At 37.3% G+C, this 23,957-nt stretch overlaps 2 protein-coding genes across 7 annotated transcripts in view; both read right to left on the bottom strand.

The window, feature by feature from the left end:
- Positions 1–23,957, bottom strand: part of Gm7247 (predicted gene 7247) — a 208,913-nt gene that overhangs the window by 97,790 nt on the left and 87,166 nt on the right. The window lies entirely within an intron of this gene.
- Positions 10,900–20,231, bottom strand: Vmn2r89 (vomeronasal 2, receptor 89). Of its 6 annotated transcripts, none has more exons than NM_001378723.1 (6): positions 19,946–20,231; positions 16,963–17,245; positions 15,706–16,509; positions 14,611–14,835; positions 13,378–13,501; positions 10,900–12,243 (listed from the first exon to the last, which is right to left on the bottom strand). In NM_001378723.1, exons 1-6 carry the CDS (start codon positions 20,149–20,151, stop codon positions 11,339–11,341), a joined length of 2,547 nt encoding a protein of 848 aa, NP_001365652.1. In that variant the 5' UTR covers positions 20,152–20,231; the 3' UTR covers positions 10,900–11,338. The 6 variants fall into 6 exon arrangements, 5 of the variants coding, with proteins under 5 accessions (NP_001365652.1, NP_033513.1, NP_033512.1 ...); XM_017315985.1 differs by having other exon boundaries at positions 11,339–12,246; positions 19,946–20,151; XM_017315984.1 differs by having other exon boundaries at positions 11,339–12,243; positions 13,378–13,508; positions 14,612–14,835; positions 19,946–20,151.

Here is a 23,957-nt window from a genome sequence, read left to right as displayed (position 1 = left end):
ATAACCACCAGTTGTGCCAGCACCATTTATTGAAAATGCTGTCTTTCTTCCACTGGATGGATTTTTCTCCCTTGTCAAAGATCAATGGAACATAGGTGTGTGGGTTCATTTCTGGGTCTTCAATTCTATTCCATTGGTCTACTTGTCTGTCACTATACCAGTACCATGTAGTTTTTATCACAATTGCTCTGTAGTAAAGCTTTATGTGAGGCATGGTGATTCCACCAGAGGTTCTTTTATCCTTGAGAAGAGTTTTTGCTATCCTAGATTTTTTATTATTCCAGATGAATTTGCAGATTGCCCTTTCTAATTCGTTGAAGAATTGAGTTGGAATTTTGATGGGGATTGCATTGAATCTGTAGATTGCTTTTGGCAAGATAGCCATGTTTACTTTATTGATCCTGCCAATCCATAAGCATGGGAGATCTTTCCATCTTCTGAGATCTTCTTTAATTTCTTTCTTCAGAGACTTGAAGTTCTTATCATACAGGTCTTTCACTTCCTTAGTTAGAGTCACACCAAGGTATTTTATATTATTTGTGACTATTGAGAAGGGTGTAGTTTCCCTAATTTCTTTCTCAGCCTGCTTATCCTTTGTGTACAGAAAAGCCATTGACTTGTTTTAGTTAATTTTATATCCAGCTACTTCATTGAAGCTGTTTATCAGGTTTAGGAGTTCTCTGGTGGAATATTTAGGGTCACTTATATATACTATCATATCATATCATCTGCAAAAAGTGATATTTTGAATTCTTCCTTTCCAATTTGTATCCCCTTGATCTCCTTTTGTTGTCTAATTGCTCTGGCTAGGAATTCAAATACTATGTTGAATAGTTATGAAGAAAGTGGGCAGCCTTGTCTAGTCCCTGATTTTAGTGGGATTGCTTCCAGCTCCTCACTGTTTACTTTGATGTTGGCTAGTGGTTTGCTGTAGATTGCTTTTATTATGTGTAGGTATGGGCCTCGAATTCCTGATCTTTCCAAGACTATTATCATGAATGGGTGTTGGATTTTGTCAAATGCTTTCTCAGCATCTAACGAGATGATCATGTGGTGTTTGTCTTTCAGTTAGTTTATATACTGGATTATGTTGATGGATTTCCATATATTAAACAATCCCTGCATCCCTGGAATGAAACCTACTTGGTTAGGATGGATGATTGTTTTGATGTGTTCTTGGATTCGGTTAGCGAGAACTTTATTGAGGATTTTTGCATCGATATTCATAAGGGAAATTTTTCTGAAGTCCTCTATTTTTGTTGGGTCTTTCTGTGGTTTAGGTATCAGAGTAATTGTGGCTTCACAGAATGAATTGGGTAGAGTACCTTCTGCTTCTATTTTGTGGAATAGTTTGTGGAGAACTGGAATTAGATCTTCTTGAAGGTCTGATAAAACTCTGCACTAAACCCATCTGGTCCTGGGCTTTTTTTTTTTTTTTTTTTTTTTTTTGGTTGGGAGACTATTAATGACTGCTTCTATTTCTTTAGGTGATATAGGATTTTTTATATCATTAACCTGATCCTGATTTAACTTTGGTACCTGGTATCTGTCTAGAAATTTGTCCATTTCATCCAGGTTTTCCAGTTTTGTTGAGTATAGCCTTTTGTAGAAGGATCTAATGGTGTTTTGGATTCCTTCAGGATCTTTTGTTATGCCTCCCTTTTCATTTCTGATTTTGTTAATTAGGATGCTGTCCCTGTGCCCTCTAGTGAGTCTGGCTAAGGGTTTATCTATCTTGTTGATTTTCTAAAAAAAAAAAAAAAAAAACACACACACACACACACAAAAAAAAACCAAACAAAACAGCTCCTCTTTTGGTTGATTCTTTGAATAGTTTTTGTTTCCATGTGGTTGATTTCACCCCTGAAATTGATTATTTCCTGCTGTCTACTCCTCTTGGGTGAATTTACTTCCTTTTGTGCTAGAGGTTTTAGGTGTTTTGTCAAGCTGCTAGTGTGTGCTCTCTCTAGTTTCTTTTTGGAGGCACTCAGAGCTATGAGCTTTCCTCTTAGAAATGCTTTCATTCTGTCCCATAAGTTTGGGTATGTTGTGCCTTCATTTTCATTAAACTCCAAAAAGTCTTTAATTTCTTTCTTTATTCCTTCCTTGACCAAGGTATCATTCAGAAGATTGTGTTCAGTTTCCATGTGAATATTGGCTTTCTATTTTTCATATTGTTACTGAAGATCAATCAGCCTTAGTCCATGGTGAAATGATAGGATGCATGGGAAAATTTCAATATTTTTGTATCTGTTGAGGCCTGTTTTGTGACCAATTATATGGTCAGTTTTGGAGAAGGTACCATGAGGTGCTGAGAAGAAGGTATATCCTTTTGTCTTAGGATAAAATGTTCTGTAGATATCTGTTAAATCCATTTGTTTCATAACTTCTGTTAGTTTCAAGGTGTCCCTGTTTAGTTTCTGTTTCCATGATTTGTCCATTGATGAAAGTGGTGTGTTGAAGTCTCCCACTACTATTGTGTGAGGTGCAATGTGTGCTTTGAGATTTACTAAAGTTTCTTTAATGAATGTGGCTGCCCTTGCATTTGCTGCATAGATATTCAGAACTGAGAGTTCCTCTTGGAAGAATTTACCTTTGATGAGTATGAAGTGTCCCTCCTTGTCTTTTATGATATCTTTGGGTTGGAAGTTGATTTTATTCGATATTAGAATGGCTACTCCAGCTTATTTCTTCAGACCATTTGCTTTGAAAAAATTTTCCAGCCTTTCACTCTGAGGTAGTGTCTGTCTTTTTCCCTGAGATGGGTTTCCTTTAAGCAGCAAAATGTTGAGTCCTGTTTGTGTAGCCACTCTGTTAGTCTATGTCTTTTTATTGGGGAATTGAGTCCATTGATATTAAGAGATATTAAGGAAAAGTAATTGTTGCGTTCTATTATTTTTGTTGTTAGAGTTGGCATTCTGTTCTTGTGGCTGTCTTCTTTTAGGTTTGTTGAAGGATTACTTTCTTGCTTTTTCTAGGGTGTGGTTTCTGTCTTTGTATTGGTTTTTTTTTTCTGTTATTATCCTTTGAAGGGGTGGATTCGTGGAAAGATAATGTGTGAATTTATTTTTGTCATGGAACACTTTGATTTCTCCATCTATGGTAATTGAAAGCTTCGTTGGGTATAGTATCCTGGGCTGGAATTTCTGTTCTCTTAGTGTCTGTATAGCATCTGTCTAAGATCTTCTGACTTTCACAGTCTCTGGTGAAAAGTCTGGAGTAATTCTGATAGGCCTGCCTTTATATGTAACTTGACTCTTTTCCCTTACTGCTTTTAATATTCTCTCTTTATTTAGTGCATTTGTTGTTCTGATTATTATGTGTCTCGAGGAATTTCTCTTCTGGTCTGGTCTATTTGGAGTTCTGTAGGCTTCTTGTATGTTCATGGGTGTCTCTTTCTTTAAGTTTGGGAAGTTTTCTTCTATAATTTTGTTGAAGATATTTGCTGGTCCTTTGAGTTGAAAATCTTCATTCTCATCTACTACTATTATCCATAGGTCTGGTCTTCTCATTTTATCCTGGATTTCCTGGATGTTTTGAGTTAAGATTTTTTTGCGTTTTGCACTTTCTTTGATTGTTGTGCCGATGTTCTCTATGGAATCTTCTGCACCTGAGATTCTCTCTTCTATCTCTTGTATTCTGTTGCTGATGCTGGCATCTCTGGGTCCAGATTTCTTTCCTAGGGTTTCTATCTCCAGCGTTGCCTCACTTTGGGTTTTCTTTATTGTGTCTACTTCCCTTTTTAGGTCTAGTATTGTTTTGTTCATTTCCATCACCTGTTTGGATGTGTTTTCCTGTTTTTCTTTAGGGACTTCTACTTGTTTGGTTGTGTTTTCCTGTTTTTCTTTAAAGACATGTAACTCTTTAGCACTATTCTCCTGTATTTCTTTAAGTGAGTTATTAAAGTCCTTCTTGATGTCCTCTACCATCATCATGAGATATTCTTTTAAATCCGGATGTAGCTTTTTGGGTGTGTTGGGGTGCCCAGGATTGGGAGAGCTGGGAGTGTTGCATTGTAATGATGGTGAGTGGTCTTGGTTTCTGTTAGTAAGATTCTTACATTTGCCTTTCGCCATCTGCTAATCTCTGGAGTTAGTTGTTATAGTTTTCTATGGTTAGAGCTTGTTCCTCTCATGATTCTGCTAACCTCTATCAGCAGACCTGGGAGACTAGATCTCTCCTCTGAGTTTCAGTGGTCAGAGCTGTCTCTGCAGGCATGCTCTGCTCTTACAGGGAAGGTGCACAGATAGCTGGCATTCCTACCTGCCTCCTGGCAGAAGATAAAGGCTCGAAAGAGGACCTGTCCCTGAAGTTTTTTTGCTTTGTCCTGTCACAGAAGCTGTTAGCTTCTGTAGTCCACACTCTCACCTGCGCAGACTAGTCTCAGAGGGATCCGGGAACCAAGATGGCTACTCCAGGTGCTCCGGCAAAGCCCTCCAGGGCAGGGCGGACACCTCTCCTCTGGCAGGGAAGGTGCCTGGATTTCTGGAGCCTGAAACAGGGTCTGCCTCAGAAGCTGTCCTCTCGGGTGTTTGGGGGTGTCTGCCAACTCTGTGCCCAGGTGACCCCGTGCTGGCGCTGACCAGAAGGGACTTGTGACCCTGGTAGGCCGGGTTTCCTGCTTCCCTAATGCTGTCTCAGGTCCCGAGCGATTTGATTGGAACAGAAGTTTTGTTCCACTCACTAGTGGTCCTAAGATAGTGTGGAGAGTCTTCTAGGGGACCTTGGGGGTGTCTGCCGATTCTGTGCCCAAGGTGACCCGGTGTTGGCACCGACCGGAAGGGCCCAAGTGCTGAGTTTTAAGGCATACAGACATGCAAATTCTTTTTTTCCTAAATAACTTTTCATTTATGTATTTTTTTCAAGTATGAGTATTCTATCTGTATGTACACTTGCATCCCAGAAGAGGTCATAAGATCCCTTTACAGATAGTTGTGGGCCACCATGTGTCTGATGGGAATTGAACTCAGGACCTTTACAAGAATAGCCCATACTCTTAACCACTGAGCCATCTCACCAGCCCCTCACATTCTCTTAATTGGCTTAGTGTGTTGTTGTTGTTGTTGTTGTTTGTATCATTCTCATGTTGATTATTGCACTCTGTGGACCAGGCTTGTCTCGAACTTACAGAGCTCTGTCATCCTCAGTCTCCCGAGTGCTGGGATTAAAGGAATGTACTGCTGTTTCTAATGTCAAGAGCTCTTAATCCTCAACCCCTTCAACCATCTCTTTGGCCCCTCTTCCTCTTTTTTTAATATTTAAAATTATTTTTATTATTTTAATTATGTGTATTAGTGTGACCTATCTGTATGTGGGCATATGGATGTGACTGTAGGTGTCGGCAGAGGCTAGGTGTTGGATTCTGTGAAACTGGAGCTCCAGATGGTTGTGGGTGCTGGGATTTGAACCCAGGACCTCTGGAAGAGCAGAATGTGCTTTGAACCACTGAGCCACCTCTCTAGCCCTATTTATTCATCCATTAACTTCTTTTTGGTGTATTGAGACAGGGTTTCTCTGAATAGCCCTGGCTGTCCTGGAACACACTGTGTAGATGACCCTAGCCTCAAACTCAGAGATCTGCCTGCCTCTGCCCCGCAAAGTGCCCCCTCTCCACCCCAGCCCAGCTGATTTATTTTTTAGTGTGGTATGTGTGTGTGCCTGCTTGTTTGTAGATGTGCGGAGAGCCCTTTATGCTGCTTCAAGGACATTGGCAAGAATATTTACATTGGGCTTGAAGGACAAGAGAGTAGGTTCAGATAAGAATATTTACATTGGTCTAGGACAAGGCTCAAGAAGAATAGAGCCGAGGAATGTATTGTATTCCTGGTATCTTGGTCTTTCTGATAAACCCCTAGACACATTGCCTGCAGGACTTTGTTTATTCCTTCACTACTTTGTCTATGTTTTGTTTGTTCCTTGACTACCTTGTCTTTGATCTAAGAACTGACTTTATTCTTTGCATGTACCTAGAATGGTATAAAAGCAGACTGGAAAAAATAAACCCTCTTTAGCTCAGCACTGCCTGGAGTCATATTATAATCTTGTCTAATTGTCTTTTTCTTTTAAATCCTCCCTCCCTCGAGACCCTGATAATTGACTGAGCTGGCTTGGTCATATGTGTGTATGTGTGCATTATCTGCAGAAACCATACTGATCCCCTGGAACTGGGGTCACAGGAAGTTGTGAGCCAGCCAGTGTAGGTGATGGGACCACACTCTGGTCCTCCAACTCTTTCTGTTGGGTCTTAAACAGTGGCTAACTGAGGTGCCTACTCAATATCAAAGTGGGCTCCGGCTGCCAGTCTTCTTCAGTCCCTACCTGTTCCAGGGCTCTCATGGCTGGCAAATCCTGCCACTTACCCTGAACTCTCCAGCTCAAGGCCTGGGCTGCTATTCCTCCAGCTTTTCCGATTCCTATATAACCCAGCCATTTCGGCTCTGCCAGTCTCTGGCTCATGGCCACTGCTCTTGGCTTCTGGCTCTCTTACCTCCTTGCCACCTTCCCTGTCTCCTCACATGGCCCAGTTCACTCTGCTGGTCATAACTACTCTGGATTGTTCTGGATGCCTCTGTTGCCTCTGTCTCTGCCCTCCCTCATACCCACAAGACACCTTCTCCTTCATCATCCCCAGGTGCCTCTTTTTCAGTTTTTCATTCACTCCTATTTTTTATAAAAACGGTTTATTTATTTATTTATATATATATAAGTACACCATAGCTGTCTTCGGACACACCCAGAAGAGGGCATTCGATCCCATTATAGATGGTTGTGAACAATGGAATTGCACTCAGGACCTCTGAAAGAGTAATCAGTGTTCTTAACCACCCCTCATTCACTCCTTCTTGAGAGTCTCCCATTACCTCAGAATTTCTACTTACCCAAGGATGATAGACTTGAACTCCTAATCCTCTTGCCTCTGACTCCTGGAATGTGCTGGAATGACAGGATTGTAACCAGTTGGCTTTGCAGCAAGTCTCATGAGATTGCTGTGTTTAATGTTACCTTTGACCCAGACTGAAGAGGATTCAAATCTCCACTCTCTCACCACTAGCTTTTGACCTTCCTGGTCCCTCACTCACAGTTGATGATCTTTCAGCTGTTCCTGTGGATTTTCTTTCCTCTGTGGTATTAGTCTGAAATGGTGCCTTATTCTAACTTAAAAAAGTAGTTCAACTTTTTTGTGTGTGTTTTTGCAAGAGGGTCTCACCATGTAGCTGTGGCTGTCTTGAAACTCACTAAACTCTCCACTCCACTTTTTTAATTAGAAAATCCTACATCCTGATTCTATTGACTTTAGGATCAGTCATCTACTTTTTAATTCACAAATTGCCATCTCTGTGAGACCCACACTTTAGTGAAGATGATATTGGTAAATTACCATGTCAAGAAGAACCAAAAACAATCAAGCAAGAATGATCAAACAGAATGTATGTGTTCAGCAATCTTACCCTATTCATTAGGTAAAATCCCCACTGCAACAAGTTTAAGAATAGTTCCAAAAGACCCAAGAAGCAGCTGAAAGAGTCAGATGCAGATATTTGCACCCAACCAATGGACTGAAGGAGCTGACCCCTGTTGTTGAATTAGTGAAGTCTGAAAGATGCTGAAGAGGAGGGTATCCCGGTAGGAGGATCAGCAGTCTCAATTAATCTGGACCCCCTAGATGTCTGAAACAGTGAACCACCAAACAGGCAGCAAACACCAGCTGATATGAGGCCCCCAACAAACATACAGTAGATAACTGCTACGTCTGTGTTCAACCTGAGATGATTTATCTAACTCTCAAGAGAATGGAGGCCCCAGGGAATTTAAAGGTCAGGTAGGGTGGAGGTGAGGGGTGGGGACATCTTTGTGGAGACAGCCAGGTGAGAGGAGGTATGGGATGTGGACCGATTAGATGTTGTAAGTGGTGTGGAATAAAATCTGGAATGTAAAACAGTTAAATAAATAAAAAGAAAGATAAAAGAGAAACAATGTTGCAATTGCACTGAATCATGGAATATTTGCAGAGAGTGATGTTGTGCTTCCAGGGTTTTATTTTCTTTTCTCTATAAAAATGCAGCCATGGAAAACAAGTATTAGTTAACATTTTTAAGGGGCTGGGAATTATGTGTCAACTGTGCAAAGAATTTCTTGCCCATGCTGAATATCTGAGTTCTGCTCCTCTACCTGAAAGAAAATAAAAACTTGAGATCTGTGATTCATGTAATTTATGACAAATAGCCCAAAGAGTTGTTTGTGAGCTTTGAAACCTGGGGCCAAGAACATAGCAGAAAAGGCCGGGACATGCCCTGGCAGGCCCATCGTTAAGATATTCCTGAGGCTACTTGGACATAAAGATAAAGAGAGATAAAGAGAATGGCATGCCGGACTGGCCCAGTGCCTCCCTATCTCCCGCCTTTCTGACCTAAGTTAAATGTTATCTGCATATACAGTCTGCTGATGTTTAAATGAACCAATCATGTGAAACCGAGCCAATTCTTCCCCAAGCCCCACCCCTTTTCTTTAAAAACCCCTAGCTTCCAAGCCTCATGGTTGAATCCACTGTCTCCTGCATGAGATACGTTTCGACCCAGAGCTCCGCCATTAAACTACCTCATGTTTTTACATCAAGATGGTCATCTGTTCGTGAATCTTGGGTGCACGTGGAATCGGGAATTGAGTGGGGGTTTCCCCACTAGGTTCTTTCATACCCATGTCAGCTTTTTCACAGCTGTCTGTGTGTCTAACTCCAGAGTCACTGGATGCCTCTTTCTTGCAGATTCATTTGTATAGACATACAAGCACTTATATACCTACTGAATGCACACACACACACACACACACACACACACACACATAAGTAAACAACTAAAATATTTTGTTAATATTTTCTGTATTCTGTCTTCTAACTTGCTGTGGGCCTGCCACTCTGGTCACTCTCATTCCACCCCACCCCTCAGTTGCTGGAGGCTGGCCTCCCCTTTCACTCTCTACCCGCCCCACCCTGCACCAGCCGCAACCCTGTCAATTCCCCCTAGATTAGTGTGCACATTTTTTATTAGATATTTTCTTCATTTACAATTCAAATGTTATCCCAAAAGTCCCCTATACCCTCCCCCTACCCTGCTCTCCAACCCACCAACTCCTGCTTCCTGGCCCTGGCATTCCCCTGTATTGGGACATTTGATCTTCACAAGACCAAGTGCCTCTCCTCTCTTTGATGGCTGACTAGGCCATCCTCTGCTACATATGCAGCTAGAGACACAAGCTCTGGGGGTACTGGTTAGTTCATATTGCTGTTCCTCCTATAGGGTTACATATTCCTTCAGCTCTTTGGGTACTTTCTCTAGTTCCTTCATTAGGGGCCACATGTTCCATCCAATAGATGACTCTAAGCATCCACTTCTGTATTTGCCAGGCACTGGCATAGCCTCACAAGAGTCAGCTATATCAGGGTCCCTTCAGCAAAATCTTGTTGGCATATGTAGTTTTGTCTGTGTTTGGTGGTTGATTATGGGAAGGATCCCTGGATGGGGCAGTCTCTGCATGGTCCTTCCTTCCATCTCATCTCCAAGCTTTGTCTCTGTAACTCCTTCCATGGGTATTGTGTTCTCCATTCTAAGGAGGGATGAAGTATCGACACTGGTATTCCTTCTTCTTGAGTTATTTGAGAAACTTAGAATACCCAAGATACAATTAGTGCGTGTGCATTTTTAGACTTCACCAGCAGAAGTTGTTTTGGTGCTGAATCAGTGAGTGTGACCCGGTGACTCCAAGTGACCCCACCTGACCCTCAGTCCTCTTCTGGGTCACATTCACCTGTGAGGCAGTAACCACTGATATCCGGGAATCCCCGGATCTCCCCTTCCCTGCAGTAACCCTGTGAAGTCACATACAGCCTGCCTTGGCCCCACCCTCTCAAAAATGGCCTGGCTAAGGCTATTTGTATTTGATCTTATTTCTTACAGAAGGAAAGCTCTCTGATGGTAGGTGATCAAGATGCTGATTTTATGTATAGCAGAATGTCATTAAGAGTGATTTTACTGCTGTGTAACCTTAACAGAACATAAATATATGCAATTTTACACAGTGTCTACAATTTCTATTTCAATATATATTTGTATATGCAAACATATTACCCATTCAGTAAGGATTAGTGGAATAAGAGGCCATGTGCATTTTAAGAGGGCAGGGAGAGGTACAAAGGGTGTTCTGGAGATAGGAAGTAAAAACAAATGGCAACTAAATGACAGTGTCAAAATAAACAACCAAATAATATTTTAAACATAGAGCAGAAAACAGTACTTTGAGAGAAAAATGACACTGGTAATCAACACCTGATATAAAGAAATAATAATGTGTATGTGTTTATATGTGCATGTTTGTGTGTGTAACATTAAACTGAAATAAACTTTATTACTCATATTATGATAAAATTTATCATGAGAACCTTTATCTAGAGTGATTTATATGTTTATCAAATTCACTGATCTAAATATGGTGAAGGTCTTGTGTGGGACATTTCCATTAGTGATTTACTCACTTAATGAACTACAGCCAGTTCATAATGAAATTGTGTCATTTCACAAAAATTCAGAGTCTTATATTGCAGTCACAATCAGAACCTTATCATCCTTTTAATAAAATTAACTTTCCTTTATATGTTATCTCATATTCTTAACATCTACCTAGTATATTTTAAAGCTATTCCAAAGTTCAGCACTTCTACACTGTCATATGCATAGTGTCACCGTGCTTCATACTCTGCTAAAGTTCACTGTTGTGTCTCTTTTCAAATCAGTGCCTTTTATCACATCAGGAATCTATGATCTTCCAAATCCCAACAGAGGCAATTTACCATTTAAATGATTTCTTAGATTTTTCTGCTGGACAAAAACACCATGTCCAAAAGAAGCATGTGGGGAAAGTGTTTATTTATTTATGTACCTTTGTCATAGTACATTGAATGAAGTCAAGGCATGAAATTGGATGCAAGAACTCCATGAAAGCAAGAGGGATAATGTTGATTACTGGTTTCATGTCCATTTTGTATGCAGTACCCTATCTTATAACTCAAGGACAGTGTGCCTAGAGGTGGTATGGTTCACAGACAGTAGGGCAACCTCATGTTAATCATTAATTAAACACATGGCTTAAACACATAACCACAGGTCAAAATGATGATACCCATTCCTCAATTGAGATTCCCAGTTCTAAACATATTCATGTTTGCTGTCCAGTTTGTAAGTATAAATCTGTATATTACTTAATTTTTTATATGATGAAGTACTACTTTTGTTAAGATGAAGAATAAGATAAGTTGAATATAATCTAACATTTTCATACCATGAAAATTTCAATAAAGCAATTTACCTTTGCGGTTCTTTGTAAAATTTGAATCTGGTCTAACTAAAATAACATAACACTTTGGGACAAAGATACACATTAGCAACCCTGCACTAGAAGCCAAGATTGAGAAAACCTCCACAACCACCATGACCTTCCCCCTGGTGCTGTGGTAGACAGGGAGGAAGGTGATCCAGACACTGCAGAACACCAGCATGCTGAAAGTTAGGAATTTGGCTTCATTGAATGTGTCAGGAAGGTTCCTAGCCAAGAAAGCCAAAGTGAAGCTCCCCAGAGCCAAGGAGCCCAAGTATCCCAGGACAATGTGGAAGGCAATGACAGAGCCTTTATTGCAAAGAATGACTACCTTCCCATGTTCAGATTGTATATCTCTGTCAATAAATGGAGGAGATGTTACCAACCAGATTCCACAGAGAACAAGTTGGATTAGGGTACAAATGGGAATGACCAACTTAGGTGCACCTGTTACCAACATCCCTCTCATCCTTCTTCCTGGAGTAGTGAACTTGAAAGCCATGACCACAGTTATTGTTTTGGCCAACACTGTAGAAACAGACACAGTGAAAAATACTCCAAATGTGGTCTGCTGCAAGATGCAGGTGACCTGGTCAGGATGTCCAATGAAGAGCAGGGAGCAGAGAAAACAGAAGACTAGAGAGATGAGCAGGATGTAGCTGAGAATGCGGTTATTGGCCTTCACAATGGGAGTATTCTTGTACTTCACAAATGTGACTAGTACTAGAATTGTGATGGCCGAGAAGGATAGTGCCATGCAGCCTAGAGCCATCCCCAGTGGTTCTTCAAAAGCCAGAAATGATACAGCTCTTGAGAGGCAGTAGGTTTGTTCTATGTTGGCATACTTATCATCTGGACATTTCACACACTGTTCTATATCTGCTGGCAAATGAAAATGAACCCTTATAAGATATCATAATTACATAGGTAATAATTTTATATTTGTGTTATTCATAGAAAATATCAATAAATAATTTGGTGTTGAGCATCTATTCCATTCCTTTTTGCTGTAGGAACCACTAAATTAAGATTGCTCTGTATTAACCTACGCATTGTGATGGAAAAAAAAAACACCATCATGGGAAGTGGAACAGAAAAAAATTATTATTGAACAAAAAAAATGATGAATAACAATATGCATAATCTCAGATTATTTAATTCCTCTAAATATAAATTCACTATTCACAGACAAGGGTAGTGTGCAGACATCCGTACTGGTTCCAGTTGATGAAATGCATCACGTACTTTGTTTGCTCTGTGGTTTGTGCCTTTGTATCTTCACATAAGAACCAGAACATACAATTCCTCATTGAAATCCTATTTGCATTAAGAAATATTTTCATTCTTGAATCTGTAGGCCTCATAGACCTATGCATGCCCCTTTCATTGTTTTCCAATCTCTATTTGCCAAATACACATTCCATGCTACATGGCATAAAGCTTATGGATGTTCACACTTATCCCTGTTTCCTTAGCTAAGCTCTAAGCCATCTCTTGTTGCATTTTTGAAATCTTCACTCTTGTTCTAATTCTTTAAGAGGAAACACTTAATCCTTTGTCCATCTGACCTCTTAAAATATATTTCAGTAAACAACAACTGTTACCCTGAGCATCTGGTCTTTTACACAGAGTAAGCTGGGTGATAGAGGGAAAGATTGTGGACTGATCAGGTGGTCAACTTTCTATGTACAACAAATCAAAGAAAAATAAACATATGCATAGATTACATCTAAAATGTTTCTTTAAAACATTGTTATACAGGTAAGTCCTCCTAAACACTTTCTATATAATATAAAAGCAGTAACCATCATATTGTGAGAGTAATGCCTTGTTTCAAGAAGATATTGGAAGTTATTTGCTGGGTCCAAAAGAAGTTGGCATTATTTAACTGATTATGTTTTCATTCCTGTAGATTTTAGGTCTTTAGTTTGCATCTAGGTCATTTCATATTTCTAGTTTGGATAGAGAAGGTATTCAAATTCAGCAAATTTTCTTCTGCATGCACTCATGTACCTGTTTCATTGGAAACCTCATTTTCTGGGCACTGAACACAATCAAAGCAGCAGTCTGCTGTTTCTTTTTGATAAATTTTCCTGAATCCAGCAGTACATGCCACACTACACACGGAGGAGGGAACCTGAGGCAGTGCATAAATATTATATACATAATATTCATGTGAGTGTGTGTATTTCATGTATTTATCATATGAATAATGACCCATAGATTGATATATGGGGCACTAACAGAAATGGCTATACACATTCCTCTGATAACCTGTATCACTTAACAATATCAGGCACATTTGTATTCATATTACCCTGCAATACACTGAGTGTCACACAAAAATTACTACATCATATAATATTATTTATGTATCATTCAGGTTGTAGCAATTCAAAATTTGTCCTTCCTAAACTGATCAATCCAAAAAGAATGTTTAGATGGTGCAAGTTTTTCTCTCATGATTTATAAAAAACAAAAAAGAGTACTGTGGTATATGGAGGGAGAATGTAGGGTAAATCAAGAAAGAGTAGTTTGATGACTATGACCAAAATATTTTATATAAGACTCCCATAAAATTAATGAAGTACTCCTAAGTGTAAAAGAAAACCTTGAACACACTATCCCTTTCTCTCTTTCCCCTGCATCTATGAGGGAGCTCCACACCCACCCATTCCTGCCTCATCACTCTAGTATTCCCCAGTGCTGGGGCATCAAGCCTTCACAGGACCAAGGGATTCTCCTCACACTGATGCCAGATAAGGCAATCCTCCATGGAGGAGGCAAAATCATGAAGGAAGATAACATTTTAAATGTAAATAAATAAAAAACAATACAAAATATATAAATTAAAAAGAGAAAACCTTGAATCTGGAGAAACATTTATGTTAATGAATGCATGATATACTTAATTAGGCTATAAATATATTTGTACAGAATTAAAAAAATATTCCCATGGGTAATATATAGTTAAAAATTTTTCATTAATCATATGTACATATACATTATACTATAAATCCATTATGTATATTCCTGTATTGTAGGTAATAGGCATTTGGGTACTATTGAACATGGAATTCAGAGGCCATTGATCCATCTATGACCAGATATACTTGAAGTTGAGCATTATCAAAATTTGATTATCGTAACTTAGGATGGTCTTTTGCAAAAGTAGCAATTGGTCTTAACCATAAAGTCTCATATTTTAAAATCCACATATCCTGAAAAAATTTATGGTATACCCACTGATGTTCCTCCCATGGCCCATTCCAAATCATCAGATATATGAAGTTGTTGACTCTTTGGAAAACAAGGTATATAGCTTCCTATTTTCAATTTTAATCCAAGGCCTTGTGGAAAATTCCAAATGATGAAAATATCATACTCTGTACACTGATTTTCCCTATGCTTCATGTTCACCAGTTCTCCAACCGGGTTCGTAAATACCCTGGTTTTCATCAAGGAAGATACCTAGAAGAGATTCATGCTTACAATATCAATAAAGCATACCAATAAAGATAATGCAAAATTGAGAATTCCCCAATTTCTTAATGACTTTCAGAAAAGACAGCTGTATTGAAATAAACGTGTGTAGAAAAATACAGTATACCTCATTGATAACTGAAAATTTATATACTTCATATTAATGATAGATGATAAAATGTGCTAGAAAAAATGATTACCAGATAACAAGTAACACAGTGTGTGTGTGTGTGTGTGTGTGTGTGTCTGTCTGTCTGTCTGTCTGTCTGTCTGTCTGTCTGTGTGTCTGTGTGAACATGCTTGTCAAAAATACTTTTTAAAAAATGAAACCATGTATGAGAGAATGAAGGGGAAGTCTGAATATCTAGAAATTGTGAAAATAAACAAATTATTTTCATGTGCATACAGTATACTCATAAAATAAACATAAACTTAATAAAATGTGCAGTCTTAGTCATTTATGTTTTGTAAATTGTTAATTTAAATGGCTAAATAATATCCACAGTACATTATCAACTTCTGAGAAACTATTCTTCAGTAAAACATTCTAGTCTAGTTATCACTTAAGGCTTTTATGATAAAACTCTTGGCTCCTATTCTAAATTTTGAACTCATTTAGTGAAATGTGAGACACCTTTTTACAAAACTCATTGATATTCATAAAAATGTATTGTCTCCTATTAAATATTATATTTGTGCATGATATTCATCCATGTAAAAGATTTATTAGGGAGTTTTGCAGTGTAGAAATCTTTCCATTGAGAGAATAATCTCTAACAAATGTACAGTTGTTCCTCTGGGTCCATTTAAAAAATCATATTGATATATCTAAGCATAATGAAATATAAGAAACTTTACCTGCTGACAAACAGTGAAATATCTGTTGTGTTCTACCTTTTTCTGAGACTCTACTTGTTGAAGAATGTGTTCATGGTAGGTGTGGGCCGCAACATAAACAGCATTATACAAATTGTAACCTTCATCACTCATGGCCATATCATAGTTGTGCAGTGCTGTCCATTCCAATGTGTTGTTGGATGTAAAAAGATCCATTTTACTGCTGTTCTTAGAGATTGAACAATTAAAATAATTCCACTCCAGTATAGTATGAGAAATATCTACTGGGTATTTGGCAGTGTTCATTGTTTGCATAAAATTCCTTAATTTAGGAATCTCAACTTTGTGGTGTGCAAAAGTGATAGGGCCATGGAAGAGATTAAGAGTGAATTCTTTTTTATTTAATATGATATCCCATTGTGAGGTTGTGATCCAGATTCTCCGAGCACCTAAATCTTCCCATCTTCTGAAGCTTACTTCTAGAGTAGAGTTCATTTCACCATAAATGATAACAACCTTTGCTGAAGATGTCATAATTTGTTTATCATATATTGTAGCCCTTGTCATGTATATCTGCATGTTTTCTGGGATCATATTAACAAAAGCTAAACAGATCCCATGCCTTTGGCTTTCTTCTCTTAAATCTGAGAGAAACTGAATACCCTGGTCATCATCTGAGATGACCAGTCCTATCCAAGTCCATCTAAAATGAAACATCAAGGAGACCATGCCATGGGATAAATGTGTGTCCTTGGGGGCTACCTGATGGACATGGGGCAGCCGGTCATGGTCGCGTAGGTTAGGATTAAATGGTCCAAAGAAAACCTAAAGGATGTAGAAGAGAGGATGAAACTTCCAGTCAGAAAAATGATTATTAGGATATTTGGAATTATATACAAGTAATGCTACTCACCTTTCAGAACTCCTGTTAAGAATAGTATGACTGTATTATAAATATCATGAATCATTCCTATTAGATTCTAGACTATTCCTGACAAGTCTGAATTTCCTAGAACACAGTTTTGCCTGTTTATACAGTACGTCTATGAACTGATCATATATATATATATATATATATATACACACACACACACATATACATATATATACATATATATAGTGCGTGCGTGCGTGCGTGTGTGTGTGTGTGTGTGTGTGTGTGTGTGTGTGTGTGGTGTGTAGCAGCACACTCATAAATGCATTCTGTCCAAATTTTCTTGTAGGTACTTGTAAATGCAATTTAATGTTGTTAACCCATTCAGTGTCACATGTTCTTACCATTGGTATTGAAGAATCCATTGCCAGTTTTAAGGATTTTTTCCATGATGGTCCTGTAAGGCCTATGTTACATGAATCATCTAAATAACAGAAATAATTAACAAAATTCACACGTCCATTTATTTGTGTATATGATTGATCCAGACCTCTCAATAAATCATGACAGTGACCACCAACGATGCTGAATATCAAAGTTATGTTGGGTAAAAGATAAGGATTCTTGTTGATCTCATCAGTAGCAAAAAACATTACCAGAAGAAACTCATATTCACTTGCTGATATTCTAAAACAAGGCATAGTGATGATTAAACGAGATGTTTGAAATATAAAATTTCAACTGCAATAAAGTTTGTAATAGGAGATATACAAAATTTCTGTCTAAATGACTTGAAATAAGCCTCATATATTAGGAATCTTTAGAGCCGAATACAATTTAAGAATTCATACACATTGAGCACTATGATATGATACATTTTGTATTCATCAAAATCAATAAATATTGTTTTATCTCAATGCCATCCTTGAACTAGATTACAGTTCTATTCAGTAAGACTGCTATAAAATAACTTTGGTGTTTTAATTCCACAGATACATAAAAGAACATGACTTAAACTACATATGAACTACATAACAGATTCTCCTTATCATTTTTATTATTTAAATGCATTTTATACATCAACATCTTAATATTATTGAATATTTTGAGACTCAAACAATATATCTAAATTTTGTTCAACTTTTATATTCCTATTCTTTTATACCAGAAAGTATCATTAATACATATTTAATAACACCCATAACTGAGGATCCTATGCCTAATGTTGATTAGTAAATTGTTTCAAACCATATAAAATACTCTTTGGGAATTAAGCATAGTAAAAGATCCCAAAATTTTAAAAAGTGGATCATTAAGAAATATATTCAACAGCCCTTCTTAGATAACACCCGATATTCAACAGCCCTTCTTAGATAACACCTGACATAGTCTGAGAGTATCCAAAATTACAATACATTATCTGTGTAGACTGTCTAACAATCAGTTTACCTAAAGAAGATTATCAGTGTTTCTCGTAGAAAAATTATTTTATGAGTAAGAATATTTTACATAGTTCCAAATAACAAAAGCTCTTTGAACTTAAACACTAAAAAATGCTAATTTCATTCACAGTAAGAAAATTATGAATAATATTCTAGAACATGTTTTATATTTGTTTTCTATATTTGTAGATCACGCTTTTAATATTTACAACTGTTACTATCATCAATCAAATTAATTATTTTAAGATACATCTAATTTAATTTTATTTATCCATTTCAAAATATACAAAATGATTTAATATACCATATAACCAGAATATTATCTGTTAGGCCCTTTTGCATATCAATTATGTAACCTTTTAGTGTGTTGTTACTACTTCTATTCTGTAAAAAATAGTATCAGAATTCTTTTAATACCTGAGTCTTCCTAATTCTTTGAGATTCTTTATGTGATGTCTGAGCACAGAGATCTTCTCTATCCCAGCATAGTTTTCAGTTCATCTGTTCCTGTTAGCTATTCCCTCTCATCAGAAGTAAAAACACCAAAAATGGTCTTTTGCTGAAATTTGCATTTTTCAATTGAGAGATTGGCACTAACTTTTTTTTTCTAATCTAGAAACATTTATTGACACTGTTCATATATTTGTAATTGTAAAACTTATTATGGTTTCTAAAATTGACACTAATGAGAGTTTCCACTATTTTTGCAATGAGGAGTGGAAAATTCAGAATACATCAGAACTGAATTCTTACTCACCAAACACAGAAGGATAATAATGTGAAGCAACCATCATTATCAAAGCGTACAGTGTACTGTGGCTACCAATTGAAAAATGTATTCATTTAATCCCAAAGGCATGAAAATTGAATAAGAGATGGGATGAGAGGCAGAGACAGAAAAGCACAGAAAACCTTGGTTTATGAAAGAAAGATGTCACAGGCACATTGATTGGCTAAAAGTTGAGTGATTTCAACATGACTTCCCTCATGATTTGAAGCCACAAATGGTAGCATCTCACAGTTTGGATCTCAGACTTATGTAGCAACATTTAGAACAGTTTTTTTTTCCCACAAGAAATACCATGATTCTCCTAGATTTTATCTTTTCAGACCTCAGATGTAGAGCTTAAAGCCAGAATCCTCCCTATGTATCCAGGGCAGAAGACATAGGGTGAATTGAAAGGAGATGTGAATATATATTGACTACTGACTAATGTTAAATTTATTAAGTAGTTAATAGAAATATTAACCATCTATCTGATAGTGATAATAAGCCTAATCTGTGCCTGGGCATTTGTGTAATTGTACCAAAAGTTTATTCTGGTAAACAGAATATGAAACCTGGCATGCTATTTCCACATTCAGTATCAAATCCAGAATTGCAGGATGAGGCTCATTTAAAGACTTTTATAAAGCAAAGTATATGTATATTCACAAGTATATAAGTGATGTTATACATTTAACCAGGTATAGTAGACCAACACATACACAAATTCTTAAATGAAACAATGCATGTTCATTTGTTGGAAAACAGAATTAGGAAACACTTTTATGAAGGCATTTAGATGCATGATCATACATGAGGCATTGGCAGACAATTGAATATAAGCAGTGATGCAGTCTCTTAATATTGAGTTCTTGACAAAGGTGGGAATTGTGAATTCAAGGTAGATCAAAAGATATCTTTCAACATATATTATCAACAAAGACTCAAAAGAGAGAATCCAGACTTTCTCATTGTCCAGCATTGTGAACTGGAGCATAATGCATTAAAACTAAAATAAACTGTGACACATTTTGATGTACTAAAATAGTGATTGATATAATAAATTTTCAGGGGTTTTTAAAGTTACATGGTGAGGAAGATAACAGAACCCAGTTTGTGTATACAGCTAAATATTTCTCACTAATGACATTGACACAGGAAATAAAGTTAATGACTTACCTAAAATTTAAAACTGAATTATAAAAATTATCTTCAATAGGTTTATCAATTACCCAAAGGTAAAAATGACATTCTCTTTGCAAATCTCCATCACTATCTTCACTATTCTTTATCCTCCAAAAGCAACTTGCTTCAGTCAAACAGCACAAGATGAGAGAAAACTTCAGAGACAAAAATGAAATAGTGAAAGCACAGAGCTTCTTCATGTCTGCTAGGATCTAAGATGGAGTTGTTGTGAAATCCGTTTCTGATGTAGAAAAACATCACACACACATTTACAACTATGTGTCTGTTTTAAGGCTACTGCTGTCTGGAGATCCACTTATTATATTCACAGTTCCTTTCCATTCCTCCTATGTCATGCTCCCTAGATACATAGGGAAAATTCTGGCCTCAGGCTCTACATCTGAGGTCTGAAATGTTTTCATCAACATATTTTTGAAAACATGTTTTGAGATCATGTTTTGTACCCTTGGGGGCCATGACTGTATTCATATGCATAGCGTAAATCCCAAGGAAAATCTTCTCCTTCATTGCTCAGACCAGACCATGTGTCAACAGCCATTATGTATGAACACAGTGGATTTCATCAGATGTTCCATACTATGACAGAAGTTGAGAAGGTCATAAAAGTTCCATATCATTCAGATGTTGAGTTTAATCATGGAACATTATGTAACACGTTGTCTAGTTTAGGGAAGGCAAGTCTCACATACAACATGGAGCCTGGAGTTGACCATGCTCTCTGTTGTTCATATACTATTATATGCTACTCATGTTTACAAAATCTCCTCAAACTTCCTGTGATTCCTGCTATCTGGAGAACATGTCATTATGCTAAATCCAAAAATGCCTGGATTTTAAAAGATTCAAAACCCAACGTCAGTACCTGTGCAGACATTCACTGATATGCTGATCTCTTTCCTGATAATCAGTCCCTGAGAGTCAATAACATTTGATGAAACATGTTTTTGGTTGATGTATGTTCACACCTCATTAAGAAGTTAGAGACTAATTTCATATATTTTGCTCAAAGGAAAGAATTTAGGTGTCAAATAAGAGATAGAATTTTATTACTAATGTTAAAATATACCTCATATTTTCATTAATTTCTACTTGTCATTTGTTTTGAAATATTTCTATCTTGGATTACATTTGAACAACACAGATGTATGGCTGTTAAGCTAATTTATGTAATTTGGTTAGATTCCAATGAGTGATGAAGATGAAGTATTGATTTGATTTGTAATTTTTGAACTACCTTATATTTTTGTTCATAATATCCATACTGAATTAAGTGAGTCTTAAACTCCATTTTTGGAATGGTTGGCATGTCACTGGATTATAATAAAATCCTGTTATGGAATTATTTTTTCTATCTTTATTACTATGAATAAACATTTATTTCATTCTTTGGTTGAATTATGACTATTTCAGTGTAAATTTGTTTCAGTACTTTTGCAAACCTATAGATTGGGTAAATTAAGTGTCCTGTTGTCATATTCTATAATTGTTATACACCTGGTGCTAATACCATGCCAAATTAACTGGGAAGATTCATAGAGGCTGACTCTTCACTCTGCTGTGACTCCTATTGAAATTCCAACCTGGGCTGTGGCAGTCTTTTGGAAGTCATTTGGTGCACATGAGCAATGGACTGGGATCCATACCATACTCATTAAAATAAGACTACAGGTCAAACATTCAGGTCTTTAGTAATCTTGAATTTGGGTTTGCCCAGATTTAGAGGTGAGGCTCCATGTGCTTTTCTGCAGAGACATCCTCCATGTTGCTTGGAACACAAATAGTATTTCTTAAAATTTCTTTTCTTTTTGCCTATAGCTCATGTTATGTATTTGTTTTGGAGGAAAGAAGGCAGAGCACACTTCGTGTCCTTCATGATTATCAAGGGAATCTTTGGTTTCTTTTCTTCCTTTAACTTATTCTGTTAGGTGGGGCAATCTTAAGTTATCCACTGCAGTACTTTATGGGTTTATAAAACAAAGTTTTCTTCTATGTTTCACAGATAATATTCCATAGCTTCTTTCCAGTTGCTTGTTCCTTTATTTTATGTTGAAATCAGATATGTGATTCCATGTCATGTTATGTGGAACATGTGATGGCCTCTATCCTATTTTATGTCAGTGAATATTCTTAGAAGTGTTGCTGTTGTATTTTCATGAAATTTTTATGTCATTTTTAGTAAACCATTCTTATCCTGTTTTTCCCCATTAATTAGATATCGATTTGTATTTTTTGAATCACTTGAAACAAGGTTTGATATGGCACAGAAGTATGATTTATACAAAGCATTGAAGTACTTTTGAGTATCTGCACTCATCAATCTATATGGATGGAAAGACTTCCTCTTTCATGAATTATATATGCAGTAGCAAAGATGTTATTCATGAATCACAGATATTTACAAGGCAATGTGATGCCCATTATACATCTATGCACCAACAAATATAATTTCAGTTTCTTCATTACAAATAACATCTCAGTCTATTATAATTTAAGTGATTTTTGTAGAAAATTAAACATATGATAATGAGGCTAAATCTAACATGTTATAGTTTGTTTACACACAGGATTTTTAACCCAATGCATCATAATTGGCATGACATATTACTTCACTAATACTCAAGTCCATGCAAGATTGCTGATGGTGATTCTCCCAAGTTGTCCTCTAAAAACCCTTAATCCATAGAACTTAGCTTACAGTAAAGGGTCTAATTTCCCTTTCAATCTTCATTGTCACTTATACATAACTATACAAATATTGAATATCAAAACAAAATTTCAATATTATATAAAAATTTTAACCTGAAGGACCTCTGTAATCTGAACTTATGAAAGCAGGGTGCACCTCCCACCCCTACCAACCTACCTGTCTAACAGGAGCTCTTCCATAGTTAGGAACATAGGTGAGCCCTTTGGCTGAATACCCACATCGTTTGGGATCTCCAGAGAGCTAAGCACAAGAGGTATCTATAGAGCTCTTCCTGCATACTATTGTCTTTCCAGTTTGCATCTCTGTCTTAGTCAGGGTTTCTATTCCTGCACAAACATCATGACCAAGAAGCAAGTTGGTGAGGAAAGGGTTTATTCGGCTTACACTTCCATGCTGCTGTTCATCACCAAAGGAAGTCAGGACTGGAACTCAAACAGGTCAGAAAGCAGGAGCTGATGCAGAGGCCATGGAGGGATGTTCTTTACTGGCTTGTTTCCCCTGGCTTGCTCAGCCTGCTCTCTTATAGAACCCAAGACTACCAGCCCAGAGATGGTCCCACCCACAAGGGGCCTTTCCCCCTTGGTCACTAATTGAGAAAATGCCTTACAGTTGGATCTCATGGAGGCATTTCCTCAACTGAAGCTCCTTTCTCTGTGATAACTCCAACTGTGTCAAGTTGACACAAAACTAGCCAGCACAATCTCCAACGGAAACTATTGATCAATATGCCTTCCCCAGACCTCAAAGCCAATGTGGCTCCTATTAGATCTGCCTAAACCAGAGACAGTGGGATATATGATGGTTGTACAAAGCAAAGACACTGAAGGCATGCCCTAACCAGATACAGCACTTCCTGACTCCCAGGAAGCCTTCTAGAATCCAGGTCACACTACACTATTTGTACCCAAAGAGTAGTGATCCAGTCTCAGATACCCAGATGAGTTAACCACAGAAATGACCAGATGGTGAAAGAAAAATAAAAGGACATAACCAACAGAGGCCAATGTAATTTGGCATTATCAGAACCCAGTTTTCCTACCCTGGACATTTAAACACACATGAAGAACAAGATTTTGAGCTAAGATTGCATCTTATTAAGATGACAAATACCTTTAATGAGGGTAACATAACACCTTTAAAGAAATACAGAAAACCACAGGCTAACAGGTAGAAGCCCTTGGAGAGGAAACAAAAATTCACTTGAAGACATGCAAGAAAATACATTTTAAAAGTTATTGGAATGGAACAAAATAGGCTAACACCGAAAAATGGGAAAAG

The sequence above is a fragment of the Mus musculus genome, chromosome 14 (assembly GCF_000001635.26).
Source record: "Mus musculus strain C57BL/6J chromosome 14, GRCm38.p6 C57BL/6J".
Lineage (NCBI taxonomy): Eukaryota > Metazoa > Chordata > Mammalia > Rodentia > Muridae > Mus > Mus musculus.
This window is presented reverse-complemented; position numbering and strand designations above follow the sequence as displayed.

Bases quoted from the DNA above. Each gene is read 5' to 3' on its own strand.
- Vmn2r89 (XM_017315984.1), bottom strand. From the start codon at position 20,151: ATGAAGAAGCTCTGTGCTTTCACTATTTCATTTTTGTCTCTGAAGTTT. The intron at 14,836-15,705 runs GTAAAGTTTCTT...AATCTCTTCTAG, and splicing joins ATTTCACTGTTTGTCAGCAG to GTATCTTCCTTGATGAAAAC. The intron at 12,244-13,377 runs GTACATGAGTGC...ATTTGCCAGCAG, and splicing joins TGAGGTTTCCAATGAAACAG to ATATAGAACAGTGTGTGAAA.